This window comes from Dipodomys merriami, unplaced genomic scaffold, assembly GCF_024711535.1.
Source record: "Dipodomys merriami isolate MVZ:Mamm:240054 unplaced genomic scaffold, mDipMer1.0.p SCAF_19, whole genome shotgun sequence".
Lineage (NCBI taxonomy): Eukaryota > Metazoa > Chordata > Mammalia > Rodentia > Heteromyidae > Dipodomys > Dipodomys merriami.
The window spans coordinates 16346613-16361714 of record NW_027203270.1 but is presented as its reverse complement, the minus strand read 5'-3'; the positions used below and the strand labels follow the sequence as shown (position 1 = coordinate 16361714).

Genomic DNA, 15102 nt, shown 5'->3' with positions numbered 1-15102 from the left:
GGAAGAAAAAAGAAGAGAAGTGGACACAAAACCGCCCTTCCGGAATAAGAGCCGGAGTTGGCAGTATATCGGCTCCTTTTGTCTTTTTCTTTTCGGTGCCAGTCCTGGGGCTTGAACCCAAGACTTGGGCATTGTCTCTGAGCTTTTGTGCTCCATCACTTGAGCCACAGCTCCACTTCTGGCTTTTTGGTGGAGATGAGTCTCACGGATTTTCCTGCCCGGGCTGGCTTGGAACCACGATCCTCAGATCTCAGCCTCCTGGGTCGCTAGGATTACAGGCGTGAGCCACCCGTGCCCGGCTACAAGGGGAGTTTTAAAGTCGTCAGCCGCAGAGTGCAACGTCTGAAAAGTTCCCACCGCGGTTCCACTGAGACTGACAGATGGGTTGAAAAGCCCTCAGCACAACGCGTGGAAGCCCCGCCCCCCGGAAGGGGCCCTCTAGAGGGAGGGGCCGGAAGCACTCCGCGCGGCCCGGAAGTAGTGCGGGCTTGGAGCACGCGGACGGCGGCATGGCGGCTCACCGCTCCGGCCCGCTGAAACAGCAGAATAAGCCTCATAAAGGCGGGCGGCATCGGGGTCGAGGGTCGGCACAGCGAGATGGCAAAGGTGAGGAGACAGGGCAGGTAGAAGGACCGTTTAACTGGTAACCGCTTTTCCTTGTGTCTGCACTGCTATCGTCAGGCCTGGGACTGGGCAAAGGCCCATGGGGCGGTGGGCTTAGAGAGGGGGCCTCTGTTTATCTTCCGATCCAGACACAACGGCCCCATCTGGTCTCCTCTCCAGGCCGCCTAGAAATGAAAATCCTGTGCAAGAAGGTGAAAAAAGAGCTGAGCAGAATAGACCAGAGACATCGCGCCAACCAACTCCGAAAGCAGAAGAAAGAAGCGGTAAGGAGAATTGGGTTGGGGACATGCTGCGGATTTACTACCATTATACAAGGATGATGGTATGAACTAGAAAATGGGACTCTGGGATGTGCCAGAGATGGAAAATAACACAATACACAAGTTGGGCCTACACTACTAACTGGTCTAGATTTTTTTTTCTTGTCGGTTGTGGGGCTTGAACTCAGGGCCTGGGTGCTTTCCTTGAGCTCTTTAGCCCTAGGCTAGCTCTGTACTACTTTTAGCCATGGCTCCACTTCCCGTTTTTTGAGTGGTTAATTGGCTCTTGGGGACTTCTCAGCCCGGGCTGGCTTCTAACTGCCATCCTTAGATCCTGAGTAGCTAGGATTATAGGCAAGCTCGGTGCCCAGCTCTGGTTTGCATTCTTTTTTTTGTTGTTGTTCTGTTTTTTTTTTTTTTTCTTCTGCCAGTCCTGGGGCTTGAACTAAGGGCCTGGACATTGTCCCCGAGCTTCTTGTGCTCAAGGCTAGCACTCTACCACTTGAGCCACAGTGCCACTTCTGGCTTTCTCTGTTTATGTGGTACATGTTAGGCAGGCACTCCTACCACCAAGCCACATTCCCAGCCTTGGTGTAGATTCTGTTAGAGTCTGAGATGACCTGCAGGCTTTCCCCCATACTTGGCAGCCTGTGGCAAGGATGCTGGTACCAGGCTGCCGCTGACAGTACTGTTGGAAATGCAATACTGGAGCACAGTTTTTTGACTATTTCTTTTCTCAGGTTCTGGCAGAGAAGAGACATTTGGGCAGCAAGGATGGGCCTCCCCATCAGGTGCTGGTGGTGCCTCTGCACAACAGGATTTCCCTGCCTGAGGTCTTGGGACTGCTTCAGGATGGAGACTTGGGAACAGTATGCTTGAATGAATGTGGAAACACTCACAGCTTTATGCTACTGTGCCCACAATTGAAACATCGGTGGTTTTTCACATTTGCAAAGCCAGGTTAGAGCGTATAATATTCTCCTGTTAAATTTAAATAGCTTTAATTTCTTTCCTTTTTTTTTTTTTTTAAACTTTGGTGGTGCTGATATTCAAACACAGGGTCTTTCCCATAGTAGGCAAGTTGCCACTCTGCTGACCTTGAACTGATGACCCTTTTATCACAGCCTTCAGAGGGCTCGGTAATATTTGCTGAGAATAATGTTCTGTACCTCTTCTGTGTCTTCTATCTCCAGGCGATCTGCACACTGTGTTAGACCTGGCTAAAGTGGCTGATACCATCCTGTTTCTCCTTGATCCACTAGAAGCTTGGGACAGCACTGGAGATTACTGCCTTTCCTGCCTCTTTGCTCAGGGCCTTCCTACCTACAGTAAGTGAGTTGGCATATTGGTGGCTAGGAAAAAAGTAAATAATTGTTCATTGTATACCTATAGCTGTTGAAGCACTTAGCTTGGCATTTGATTCAGGAATATATATGATGGATTATATTGCTGGTAGAATGTATATGCAGACATTAAATTTGATCACTTACGAATTGTCAGTTAAGGTGCTATTTTATTTCTGAGTTGACATTTGCCAAGAGGAAGAAGAATGTGAAGTTTTGTTGTGACATTTTTTTTTGGTCAGTAGTGGGGCTTGAACTCTGGGCCTGGGCACTGTCCCTCAGCTCTTCAGCTCAAGGCTAGCGCTCTACCATTTGAGCCACAGCTCCACTTCCGGCTTTTTTCTTTTTGCTTATGTGGTGCTGAGGAATCAAACCAAGGGCCTCTGGCATGCAAGGCAAGCGCTCTACCACTGAGCCACCTTGCCAACCCCCTTCTTTCGTGTGTGTGTGTGTGTGTGTGTGTGTGTGTGTGTGTGTGCGTGCGTGCTCGAGTGTGAGTCCTGGGACTTGAACTCAGATCCAGGGCTTTTTTGCTCAAGGCTAGTGCTCTATCACAGGAGTCACTTTCTGCCTGGGCTGGCTTTGAAGTGCTATCCTCAGATCTTAGTCTTCTGAGTAGCTAGAATTATAGTCATGAGCCACCAATGCCAGCATCATTGTGCCATTTCTTTCTTTCTTTCTTTTTCTTTTTCTTTTTCTTTTTCTTTTTTTTGATGGTGGAGCTTGAACTCGGCTTGGGCACTGTCCCTGTGCTCTTCAGCTCAAGGCGAGCGCTCTACCACTTGAGCTACAGCACCACTTCCGGTTTTCTAGTGGTTTATTGGAGATAGGAGTCTCACAGTCTTTCCTGCCCGGGCTGGCTTTGAACCTCGATCCTCGGATCTCAGCCTCCTGAGTAGCTAGGATTACAGGCATGAGCCAGCGGTACCATGCATTGTGACATTTCTTTAGGGTGGCCAAGGGTTGACTTTCTCAGTGATGTCTGGGTTCACATACCTGTTGGCTTATTTGAACTGCAAGAGGATTTTCATGTAATAAAGCAGTAAGTTACAAAACCCTCTCTTTTGCTTTCAGCACTAGCTGTCCAGGGGGTTTCTGGCCTCCCACTGAAGAAACAAATAGATGCCAAAAAGAAGCTAAATAAAGTAGTGGAGAAGCGCTTTCCTGATGACAAACTACTCTTGTTAGACACCCAACAGGAGGCAAGCATGCTGCTTAGACAGTTGGCTAACCAAAAGCAACGGCATCTTGCTTTTCGAGATCGGAGGGCCTACCTGTTTGCCCATGCTGCTGATTTTGTGCCTAGTGAAGAAAATAACTCTGTGGGCACCTTGAAAATCTCGGGTTATGTTCGTGGGAGGACTCTGAATGTAAATAGCTTGCTGCATATTGTTGGATATGGAGACTTTCAAATGAAACAGATAGATGCTCCCATGGATCCTTTCCCCTTAAATACTAGAGTGAATAAGTCCCAGAAGGACTCAAGCATGGCAATGGAGGTGAGATTGATGCTTTTGTATTTTGTTTTTCTTTTTGTTCCCCCGCCCCCCTTTCAATGCTGAAGATCAAACCTAGTATCTCATGAATGCTAGACAACCATTTTACCACTCAACCTGTATTATGGATTTATGTGCAAGTTGGCACATGATGGAAATTTAAATCCAGAAAAGATAGTCCACATGCCAGTGAGGAGGAAAAGCAGGGCAATAGTCACAAGTATGTTCATCAATTATATATATTACTTTCTAGCTGTCCTGCACACAGTTGACTGAGTTTATAGAAGGGGACCCAGTATGTGATCACTCCTCAAAGAACTTAGTTGGATTAGAAAAAAAGAGCAAATGCCAGTGAAGTAAAAGTTGAAGTTAGGTTATCATATGGACCTACTGTAGAAGCTGAGGAAATAGACAGGCAAAGCAGAAAGAAAATCAGCTAAATGTGGAGTAGGATGAGTGTGGCTTAAGTTAAAACAGAGGTGAAAGAATGGAGACAACAGCTTGATAGGAATGAGAAATAGGTACAGTAGGGATAAGATTATGAAAGGCCTCAAGAGCTAAGCAGAATTGTAGAGTTAAGATGCCATTTGACATGGAAACAGCCATTTGAAAATATCCTTGGTTATGTTTTGATTTGTCTGCATAAGGACCGATAGGTTTCTGAATCTTACTGCTTGCTGTGTTTAAGTACACTTTTGGTTAATGTTTGACTGGCTAGACCTGCTTTTGTTTTTCAGATTTGTGCTGTAGATGCTGTGGTTAATATGGAAGAAGATCTTAAGATCCTAATGAAGGCAGACCCCAATAAACAGGAATCTTTGCAAGCAGAGGTCATCCCAGATCCAATGGAAGGGGAGCAGACCTGGCCCACTGAGGAGGAACTGAATGAGGCAGATGGTTGGTAGTAGTAACAGACTTCTTTGTTATTTATCTGACCTGGAATTGTGGATTTTTGTCTAGTTGCTTATAGGGTAGCTGCTCACACCCTATGTAGGGTAGAATAGGATGAGAATAACATTGAAGTTCTGTCATTTCCCGTATCCCCAAATGCTGTAGATTGCACTAAGCAAACAGTGGATGCAACTTTGTTCCATTTCTTAACATTGCATTATTTTATAATGAACAGATAAACAACTGTAGATGTACTGAAACAACTTAGCTGTGTAGGTATTGCTAATTGTGAGGCAGTTGAGTTAAATTTGAAAGTCTGCTCTACTTACCTGTCTGCTAATGTGTACATATGTTGACAGAAGTGTCCAGCATCTTCTGGAGTTAAGAAGACCCAGGGCAAAGGAGGTCCATAATTTGTTGGGAGGTTTATAACTTGTTTTGGCTTTTACAGATTCTGTGAAGCAAAGTTCTAAGGTGGTAAAGAAGGTTCCCAAAGGAACATCCAGTTACCAAGCTGAATGGATTTTGGATGAAGTTGATGGAAGTGATGGGGAAGGAGATGAGTATGACATGGAACATGAGGATTTTATGGAAGAAGACTCTCAGGTAAGGAAATGGATCATTAGATCACTTATATATACAGTGCTCAGTACTAGGTGGTGTGCAATCTTGACATTGCAGTCATTTTCTTAGTAATGACTGATCACAAGGAATGAGATTTTTTTTTAATGACTTAATCACTGTTAGAATAGAGATGAAGATTATTGGTTAGTTAGGTGTCCAGGGAAATTAGCTTACTGGCTTTGGGGTAGAGGTGGATGGATTTCTTGTGAGATAACTGCAGTCCTTTTATAGGTTGAGAGTCCTGAAGAGGAAGATGAGGAGGAATGTGAAACGATGACAACAGGGGAGTCTGTGCGTGATGATCTGTATGATGAGAAAGTGGATGAAGAGGCTGAGGAAAAAATGCTGGAGAAATATAAACAAGAAAGATTAGAAGAGATGTTTCCTGATGAAATGGATACCCCCCGTGATGTGGCTGCCAGAGTGCGGTTCGTCCATAATTCTCAAGTGAAATAATAAGTTTTTATTTAAAAACTATGGCTCAGAACCATGTTATAATAGAAAGAGAGAAAGATGTTGTGTTTGCTCCTGAAGGGTTAATATTCTGTGTCAGAAAGGGAAATTAATATATGATTTGTGGTAAAGACTAGTATTATATGATTACTCAATTCTTGATGCTTGAACTCAGGGCCTGGGTACTGTTCCTGAGCTTCTTTTGCTCAGGGATAGTACTATACCGTTTGAGACTCAGCTCTACCGCTGGCTTTTTCTGAATAGTTTATTGACGGTAAGAGTCTCATGGACTTTCATGCTGGGTAGCTTCAAATCTCAGCCTCCTGAATAGGATTACACTCTTGAGCCACTGGCATCCAACTACACTCTCAGCCTTTTCCTGGTTAACTGGAGATAAGATTTTCACAGATTTGTCTGCCCAGGTGGCTTTGAACCTTGATCCTCAGATCTTAGCCTCTTGAGATGACAAGCAGAAGCGATGACAACAGAAGCTAATACTCAGTTGAAGTATAATGTTTGTAGATTTGGGAGACGTGTAGCAGGACAACAAAGTAAAGGCATGAAAGATGATCTTGTCTGTTCTGAATTGGGGTCTGAAGCCAGTGAGTAATGTTGGATATTAAGTGGTTAAGGCTATTGCCAAAGATGTAGTTTGTCTGGTTAAAGCCATTCCCTGTCAGGCACCAGGATGCCACTCTAAATACTTTATCCCCAGTAAGAAGTTTGGGTTTGGTTCTGAAATACTTGTTACAAGTTATTTCTAGAGTATGAATTCTAGAGTTAGATTTTTTTTTCTGTTTTGTGAAGAGGAAAGGTTTATTTTGTTTATGCTAGATTAGATTTTTTTTTTTTTTTTGAGAAATGACAATTAGAATTCCTTTCCCCTTTTCTTTCTTATCATCATCTCTTTCCTGTTTTCCTTTCGGGTAGGCAAGTGCCCTATCATTTAAACTACATTCCTGGCCTTTTTTCTTTTTCAGTTATTTTTCTTTTCTTTTTTTTTTTTTGGTCAGCCGTGGGGCTTGAACTCTGGGCCTGGGCGCTGTCCCTCAGCTCTTCAGCTCAAGGCGAGCGCTCTACCACTTGAGCTACAGCGCCACTTCCGGTTTTCTGGTGGTTTATTGGAGATAGTCTCACGGTCTCTCCTGCCCGGGCTGGCTTTGAACCGCGATCCTCAGATCTCAGCATCCTGAGTAGCTAGGATTACAGGCGTGAGCCACCGGCTCCCGGCTTCAGTTATTTTTCAAATAAGGTTTCCTGTTTTTACCTCGGTTGGCCTCAGACAACAGTTGTACCTGCATCTGTGCCTGACCTTACGTTAAGGGTGATGATGTACAGACGAGATGGGATCTTAGGAACTGATTTTGCTTGGGTTAACCTTAAGCCATTTGGCCCATGAAGATTCTTTGGCCCTTGAGGATTCTTCTGTTTCTCACTTTCTGAGTAGCTGGGATTATAGGCATTATCTACTATGCCTGATCCTCTTTGGGGTCTTTGTTTTGTTTTTGGTTGAAGTCAGCCTGGGCACTGTTCTTGGCCTGGGCACTGTTCTTGAGCTTTTTTTGCTCAAGGCTACTCCACTTCTGGCTTTTTTTTTTTTTTTTTTTTTGGTCGGTCATGGGGCTTGAACTCTGGACTTTGGCTCTATACCTCAGCTTTTCAGCTCAAGGCCAGTGCTCTACCACTTGAGCTACAGGGCCACTTCCGGTTTTCTAGTGGTTTATTGGAGATAACAGTCTCACGGACTTTCCTGCTTGGGCTGGCTTTGAACCTCAATCCTCAGATCTCAACCTCTTGAGTAGCTAGGATTACAGGCGTGAGCCACAGGCACTGGCTCTACTTTTTTGGTAATTAATTAGAGATAAAATAGGCTGGTTTGGAACTTTGATCCTCAAGTCTTAGCCTTCTGAGTAGCTAAGATTATAGGCATGAGCTACTGGCACCTGACTTTCCCTATTGTTTTTTTTTTTTTTTTTTTTTTGGGGTCCGATCGTGGGGCCTGAACTCTGGTCCTGAGCGCTGTCCCTCAGCTCTTCAGCTCAAGGGTAGAGCTCTACCATTTGAGCCACAGCGCCACTTCCGGCTTTTTTCTTTTTTGCTTATGTGGTGCTAAGGAATCGAACCCAGGGCCTCAGGCATGCAAGGCAAGCGCTCTACCACTGAGCCACCTTCCCAGCTCCTGTTTTGAGACAGGTTATGGCTCTGTAGCTCAGGCTGTCCTGGTACATTCTGTCTTGTTAGCACTGTGAATGCTAGGATTACAAATATATATTATTGTACTCGTGTTTGTTTTTGTTTTTTTTGGGGGGGAAATGGAGAGTGTCCTTGGGGCCTGAACCCAAGGCCTTTACTACCAAGCCATATCTATGCCTAGCTCAATTTTTGTTTTTGGTCGATCGTGGGGCTTGAACTCTGGGCTTGAACGCTGTCCCTGAGCTCTTTAGCTCAAGGTTAGTGCTGTACTACTTGAGCCACAGCTCGACTTCCTGTTTTCTGGTGGTTAATGGGAGATAAGAGTCTCATAGATTTTTCTGCCTGGGTAGGCTTTGAACCCCAATCCTCAGATCTTAGCTTCTTGAGTAGCTAGGATTACAGGCATGAGCCACCCGCGCCTGGCCCTAGTTTAGTTTTTTTTTTTTAAGCCTAGAGCCTTAGATGGTGGTGTTTTTGTTGTTGTTTGGTGGTTGGTTGGTTTTGGTGCCTGTCTTTGTCCCTGAGCCTTTTCTTGCTCTATCACTTGAACTACAGCTAATTGAAGATTAGTCTCATGGGGGCTGGGAATGTGGCTTAGTATAGAGTGCTTGGTTAGCATGCATGAAGCCCTGGGTTTGATTCCTCAGTACCACATAAACAGAAAAAGCTGGAAGTGGTGCTGTGCTATGGCTCAAGTGGTAGAGTGCTAACCTTGAGCAAAAAGAAGCTCAGGGACAGTGCCCAGGCCCCGAGTTCAAGCCCCAAGACTGATTAAAAAAAAAAAAGTGTCTCATAGACTTTCTTGCTGGGTCTGGCTTTAAATAAAGATCCTCAGATCTCAGCCTCCTGAGTAGTTAGGATTACAGGCTTGAGTTACTTGCACCAGACTCATTTTTTATGTTCTTTTTGTTTTGTTTACTAGTACCAGGGGTTGAATTCAGGATCTGCTTTCACTTGGCTTTTTTATTCATAGCTGGTTTTCATAGCTGGCATTGTGCTGGTTAATTGGAGATAGAGTCTCACAGGCTTTTCTGCCCCAACTGTCTTTGAACCACCATCCCCTAGGTCTTAGCCTAGTGTGTACCTAGGATTATAGGCACGATTCACTAGTGTCTGGCTCCTTAGCTGTTTTAGACCTAATGTGAATCTTATGTAGCACATATAAATTTCTTACATATATTTGAAATTTCTATTCTAGCTTTCAGAAATATAGAGGCCTCAAGAGTTTCCGGACATCTCCATGGGATCCTAAGGAAAACCTCCCTCAAGATTATGCTCGGATCTTTCAGTTTCAGAACTTCATTAATACTAGGAAACGTATCTTTAAAGAGATTGAGGAAAAAGAAGCTGAAGGAGCTGAGGTATCTTATCTGCTTTCCTGTGTGTCCTATAAGTTGTGAGTGTTTGCGATCATACTACCACTTTTACTTTCTTGCTCTTTTTTTTTGGGGGGGGGCAGGTGGTTGGGGTGGGTGTGGTCCAAGACCAGGACTTGAATTCTGTATTTGCTGCTTTGGTGGAACCCTAACACCTGAGCCACACCTTCAACCCCTAACGCTTGATTATTTCTTTTCTTTCTTTCTTTTTTTTAATTTACTTCTCTTGGCATGAGAATGAGTATCTAATTTAGTTTTGTGCTTGCCTGCAGCTGACTCAGCTGTATTAACCGAGAGACTTGTATCTGAGTAATTGAAGCATCTGTGAGAGGGAATCTTTCAGGGGGAAGGTTAGTTTTATGTAGTCTGAGAGATTAACATTTGGAAAAAAGTTCTGTCATTATTGAGACTTTAAGAGTAACCTGTGATCTGTTTCCTGCTGGCAGGTCGGCTGGTATGTCACACTTCATGTCTCTGAAGTCCCTGTCTCAGTAGTTGAATACTTCAAACAAGGAGCACCCTTGATTGCATTTTCTTTGCTCCCTCATGAACAGAAGGTAAATTAGTATCTGTGGGAAGTAGCATCACAAAACATTTTCCAACCTGTTCATGATGTTTTGCTAATTGGGATATGAAGATTATGGCTTTGTAATTTAGTGATCAAAGAATCAGAGAAGTCAGTGATGGTTATACCCAAAATGTCTGAACCTGTCTGAAGCATCTCAGTGATGCAGTTTGGTGTAGTTCTGAGACTTCTCCAAGATAGGAGTGTTTTTCAGATAACAACAGGCTGGGAATGTGGCTCAGTGGTAGAGTGCTTGCCTCTCATGCATGATGAGGCCCTGGGTTCAATTTCTCAGCACCACATAAGCAGAAAAAATCGGAAGTGGTGCTGTGACTCAAGTGGTAGAGTGCTAACCTTGAGCTGAAGAGTTGAGGGACAGTGCCCAAACCCAACAACAACAACAACAAAAAAACAGCAGTAAAAATATAAGGTATACTTAAGGTTTAGACCTCTTGTCTATATGACTTATTGTGCACATTAGGGTAGAGACAACTGCTCTGACCTTTGGTTGGTGGTGTAAGAGTTGAGGAAGAGGCTGGAATAAATAGGATTTGAAGGCCATAATGTGTAGATGAATAGAAAGGCACTGTGACAGAGGTTGAGCTCTTTTATGTTAGATATGGGAAGGTAAACTAACAAGTGCATGAGAACTTTGATCATGCTAATGACAGTTGTTGATGGATATAAAGGGTTACTCTGTGTCATCATCTACACTCTACCATTAACTAGTACTTTTAAGTTTTAGAGTGAATCTGATGTTTGTTTGCTTTGCCTTCTTTCAGGTTAGGCTGTTGTATTCCTAGATTAGAAGCTTTTTTTCTTACTTGGTCCTCAGATGTCAGTATTGAACATGGTGGTCAGTCGGAGCCCTGGCAACACTGAACCTGTGAAAGCCAAAGAGGAACTGATCTTCCATTGTGGATTCAGGCGCTTCCGAGCCTCACCTTTATTCTCTCAGCATACTTCAGGTCAGTAGTGCGGAAGCCTTTCGGTTCTCCTCCATCTTATTTTTCTTTTTGGAGACTGGGAGTGATGGAGGGCAGAATACAAAGTTCCAGCTCTTATGTGTCTGGGTTTGAGGTGTTTTCAGTACTCTGGCTTGGGAGTCAATGATGTTTTTATTCAAAATGTCTGAACCTGTCTGAGGCATCTTAATGATGCAGCTTGTGTGGTGCTGAGACTTCTCTGTCATGAGTACTTGTATCCAAGTAAGTTTTGAATCAGTTGGTAGCTTTACAAAAATGGGTATGTCAGTGTGGAAACCATAGTGTCTGGCATAACAGTGGCAGTGAGTAAAAGGGTGGTGACTTTTGTGGCTCTCCAGCTGAGTAAAGAAATAGTAAGATTGCATTTAGTAATTTAGTAATTGTACTCCTATATACTATGAGATAGGTTATCCTCTAACTTGGCTTTTTTTTTTTTTGTCGACTGTGGGCCTTGAATTCTGTGCCTGGACACTGTCCCTCAGCTTTTCAGCTTCAGGGGAGTGTTTTACCACTTGAGCCACAATGCCACTTCTGGTTTTCTGGTGGTTAGCTGAAGATGAGTCTTATGGAGGGCTGGGAAAGTGTCTCAGTGGTAGAGTGCTTGCCTTGCATGCATGAGGCCCTGGGTTCGATTCCTCAGCACCACATAAGCAAAAAGAAAAAAGCCGGAAAGGCTCAAGCGCTAGCCTTGAGCTGAAGAGCTGAGGGACAGCGCCCAGGCCCAGAGTTCAGGCCCCACAACCAGACCCAAAAAAAAGAGTCTTATGGACGTTCCTGCCTGGGTTGGCTTTGAACCATGATCCTCAGATCTCAGCCTCCTAAGTAGCTAGGATTACAGGTGTGAGGCACCCAAGCCTGTCTTAACTTGGCATTTTTGAATATCACCATAGCTCATTCAGCTTCCAGCAATGTCAGGAAGAAGACATAATGGCAGTATTGGTAGTCTGAATAGTTTTTATTATTCTCACCAATCATGCTATCCAAGACTTTTATTTTGGGGGGGGGTGTCTGGTCGCGGGGCCTGAACTCTGGGCCTGGGCGCTGTCCCGCAGCTCTTCAGCTCAAGGCTAGCGCTCTACCACTTGAGCCACAGCGCCACTTCCGGCTTTTTTTTTCTCTTTGCTTATGTGGTGCTGGGGAATGGAACCCAGGGCCTCATGCATGCAAGGCAAACGCTCTACCACTGAGCCACCTTCCCAGCCCCCAAAAGACTTTTTTTATTAAATATTTTTCTTTTCAGTATATTAAGATCAGGTTCAGCAGACAAAGGTTTTTTTATTTTTAAATTTTTATTTATTTTTTGTTGGTTGTGGGGCTTGAACTCGGCCTGCACACTGTCCTTCAGCTCTTCTGCTCATGGGGAGCACTCTACCAGTTAAGCCACAGCACCACTTCTGGTTTTCTGGGAGTTAATTGGAGATGAGAGTCTGATGGACTTTTCCTGCCCGTCTGGCTTTAATAAATCACGATTCTCAGATCTCAGCCTCCTGAGTAGCTAGGATTATAGGCATGAGCCACGGTGCCCAGCGATTTTTTAGGTTTTCAGATTTGTCCAACTTGTTCTTTTTGTAACCAAAGTTCATTGGAATGCAGTGTGCCATTTTAATTTTCATTTGTTTGTTTTTGTTTTTTTTTTGGGTACGGTCGTGGGGCCTGAACTCTGGGCCTGGGCACTGTCCCTTAGCTCTTCAGCTCAAGGCTAGCGCTCTACCACTTGAGCCACGGCGCCACTTCCAGCTTTTTTCTTTTTGCTTATGTGGTACTGAGGAATCGAACCCAGGGCCTCTGGCATGCAAGGCAAGCGCTCTACCACTGAGCCACCTTCCCAGCCCATCATTTGTTTGTTAATTTGTTTATTCTTAGCACAGTGTCTCACTACATAGCCCAGGCTGGTCTTTCAATCCTCCACTTCTGCCTACTAATTTATATATACCTTTTGTTGTTTTTGGTCGTGGGGCCTGAACTCTAGGCCTGGGCACTGTCCCTCAGCTCTTCAGCTTAAAGCTAGCACTCTACCATTTGAGCCATATTGACACTTCCAGCTTTTTCTGCTTATGTGGTGCTGAGGAATTGAACCCAGGGCATCATGCATGCCAGGCAAGCACTCTTACCACTGAGTCACCTTCCCAGCCCCAATTTATATATACTTTTTAAAATCTCCAGGTGTATATATTGTCTGGCTGCTTTTATGTTACAGTGGCTGAACTAAACAGCCTCTATGTGGCTTCAAAGTCTAAAATACTTTATATCTAGGCTGAAGCACTGGTCAGTGCCTGCCCAACACTAAGTGTTGTTGTAGCAGAGGGTGTCAGCAAAGCACTGATTTCTAAATGAGGTGGGGCACTGGGCATCAGAATCCTCTGGAGAAATTGTTTTTCTTTTTTTTTGGGTCATGTCGTGGGGTCTGAACTCTGGGTCTGGGCGCTGTCCCTCAGCAATTCAGCTCAAGGCTAGCGCTCTACCACTTGAGCCATAGCACCATTTCTGGCTTTTTTTGTTTATGTGGTGCTGAGGAATCGAACCCAGGGCCTCGTGCATGCAAGGCGAGCGCTCTACCACTGAGCCAGCTTCCCAGCCTGAGAACTTGTTTTTCTTTTGGTGCTGGTCTTAGGGCTTGAACTCAGAGCCTGGGTCCTGTCCCTGAGCTTTTATGCTCAAGACTAGCAATCTACCGCTTGAGCCAGAGCTCCATTTCCAAATTTTTTGGTGGATACTTGGAGATAAGAGTCTCACAGGCGTTCCTGCCTAAGATGACTTCTAACTGGCTCAAATCTGAGCCTCCCATGTAGTAGTTAGGATTACAGGTGTGAACTACCAGTGCCCTACTTGGAGAACTTAAATACAGTTAAAGCTCCAATTGATAGGACAAAAGTTACATCTTTCAGTTGTATTGAGACAACTTTTTAAAAACTTTTTTTCATTATGAATCCCTGGGTGTCCTCAAACACAATTGTCTTGTCTCTACCTTATAATTGGTGGGGTTACAGGTATATACCACCATACATACTGTGAGGCAGGGGGAAAAAAAGAGAATTAGTGAAGTAAAGAAATAAAAGTAGACTGGGAAGGTAGCTTAGTGGTAGAGTGCTTGTCTAGCATGAATGAGGCCCTGGGTTCGATTCCTCAGCACCACATAAGAATAAAAAGCTGGAAGTGGTGCTGTGGCTCAAGTGGTAGAGTACTAGCCTTGAGCTGAAGAGCTGAGGGACAGCGCCCAGAACCCAGAGTTCAGGCCTCACGACCAATAAATAAATAAATGAATAAATAAATAAATGAAGGCTGCTTTTGGTTTAGCAGTTGACCTTGTACAAATAATACATGCTGATAGTTTTGTTTTTTTGTTTTTTTTTAATATTAAAAGAGTTGTGGTTGGAAAAGAGCACTTGCCTGCCATGCACAAGGCCTTCGGTTTGGGAGAAGTTAGCAGTGATATAGCCCCTTTGGATTGTTTATGGTTTCTCAAAATGTTTGTGATTTCTCTTTAACCCTTTTGGCAGCGGACAAACATAAATTTCAGAGATTCCTAACTGCTGATGCAGCTGTAGTGGTGACAGTGTATGCACCAATCACTTTCCCTCCTGCATCTGTGCTGCTTTTCAAGCAGAAAAGTAATGGTAAGTTGAGTTCACAGTGGTGAATGGGCTTTTTGGTAGCATCATGACTGTTTTCTATGTTTAGATTCGGGAGTCACGTGGTATGTAGAAGGTTAGCAATGGTTTCAAAATATATCAGTCTCTGACTCACAGTGAGTCTAAGCTACCAAAGTGGGTGGTGTGTTTAGGATAGGTTTGGGGAACAGGCTGAGGCAATATCACTTAGTGGTCTTTACTGTAGTTTCAGGAGGGAATAGTAGAGTGCATTGCTTTTTTTCCCGTGGATTAAACTAGTAAATGGAGAGTGTGGTCTATAGATTCTTGAACAGCTTCTTTTCTGTCCCCTGTAGGAATGCACAGCCTCATTGCCTCAGGACATCTGTTATCGGTGGATCCAGACAGAATAGTCATCAAGAGAGTTGTTCTAAGTGGTCATCCTTTCAAAATTTTTACTAAGCTGGCAGTAGTGCGTTATATGTTCTTCAACAGAGGTAACATGAAGAAGGAAGATGGGATTGTTTGTGATGGGAAGGTTGGGTTTACATTTTGTGGGTAAATGTTTCATCTTGGTCTTCTATGTTTTCCATTCTTAAGAGGATGTGCTGTGGTTTAAACCAGTGGAACTGAGAACAAAGTGGGGCCGCAGGGGACACATCAAGGAACCTTTAGGTAAGAATGTGAAATTTGGGGACCTAATA

The 15102-nt window shown here is 44.1% G+C and overlaps 1 protein-coding gene and 2 non-coding genes across 3 annotated transcripts in view; all 3 read left to right on the top strand.

Annotated features, from left to right (window-relative positions):
* Nucleotides 1-488: 488 nt before the first annotated feature.
* Tsr1 (TSR1 ribosome maturation factor) overlaps nucleotides 489-15102 on the top strand; it is a 16435-nt gene continuing 1821 nt past the window's right edge. The window contains exons 1-14 of the mRNA XM_070027484.1: nucleotides 489-606; nucleotides 784-887; nucleotides 1625-1844; nucleotides 2078-2212; nucleotides 3302-3726; nucleotides 4461-4620; nucleotides 5066-5220; nucleotides 5470-5666; nucleotides 9083-9245; nucleotides 9707-9817; nucleotides 10661-10793; nucleotides 14309-14425; nucleotides 14755-14895; nucleotides 14999-15073. Of these exons, the coding sequence (XP_069883585.1) occupies nucleotides 510-606; nucleotides 784-887; nucleotides 1625-1844; nucleotides 2078-2212; nucleotides 3302-3726; nucleotides 4461-4620; nucleotides 5066-5220; nucleotides 5470-5666; nucleotides 9083-9245; nucleotides 9707-9817; nucleotides 10661-10793; nucleotides 14309-14425; nucleotides 14755-14895; nucleotides 14999-15073 (2233 nt within the window). The 5' untranslated portion in view covers nucleotides 489-509. The remainder of the gene's footprint in view (nucleotides 607-783; nucleotides 888-1624; nucleotides 1845-2077; nucleotides 2213-3301; nucleotides 3727-4460; nucleotides 4621-5065; nucleotides 5221-5469; nucleotides 5667-9082; nucleotides 9246-9706; nucleotides 9818-10660; nucleotides 10794-14308; nucleotides 14426-14754; nucleotides 14896-14998; nucleotides 15074-15102) is intronic.
* LOC138831198 (small nucleolar RNA SNORD91 family) lies at nucleotides 9930-10023 on the top strand. The gene has a single exon (XR_011373148.1). It is a non-coding gene; the product is annotated as a small nucleolar RNA SNORD91 family (small nucleolar RNA).
* On the top strand, nucleotides 10924-11016 carry LOC138831197 (small nucleolar RNA SNORD91 family). Its single transcript, XR_011373147.1, has one exon. It is a non-coding gene; the product is annotated as a small nucleolar RNA SNORD91 family (small nucleolar RNA).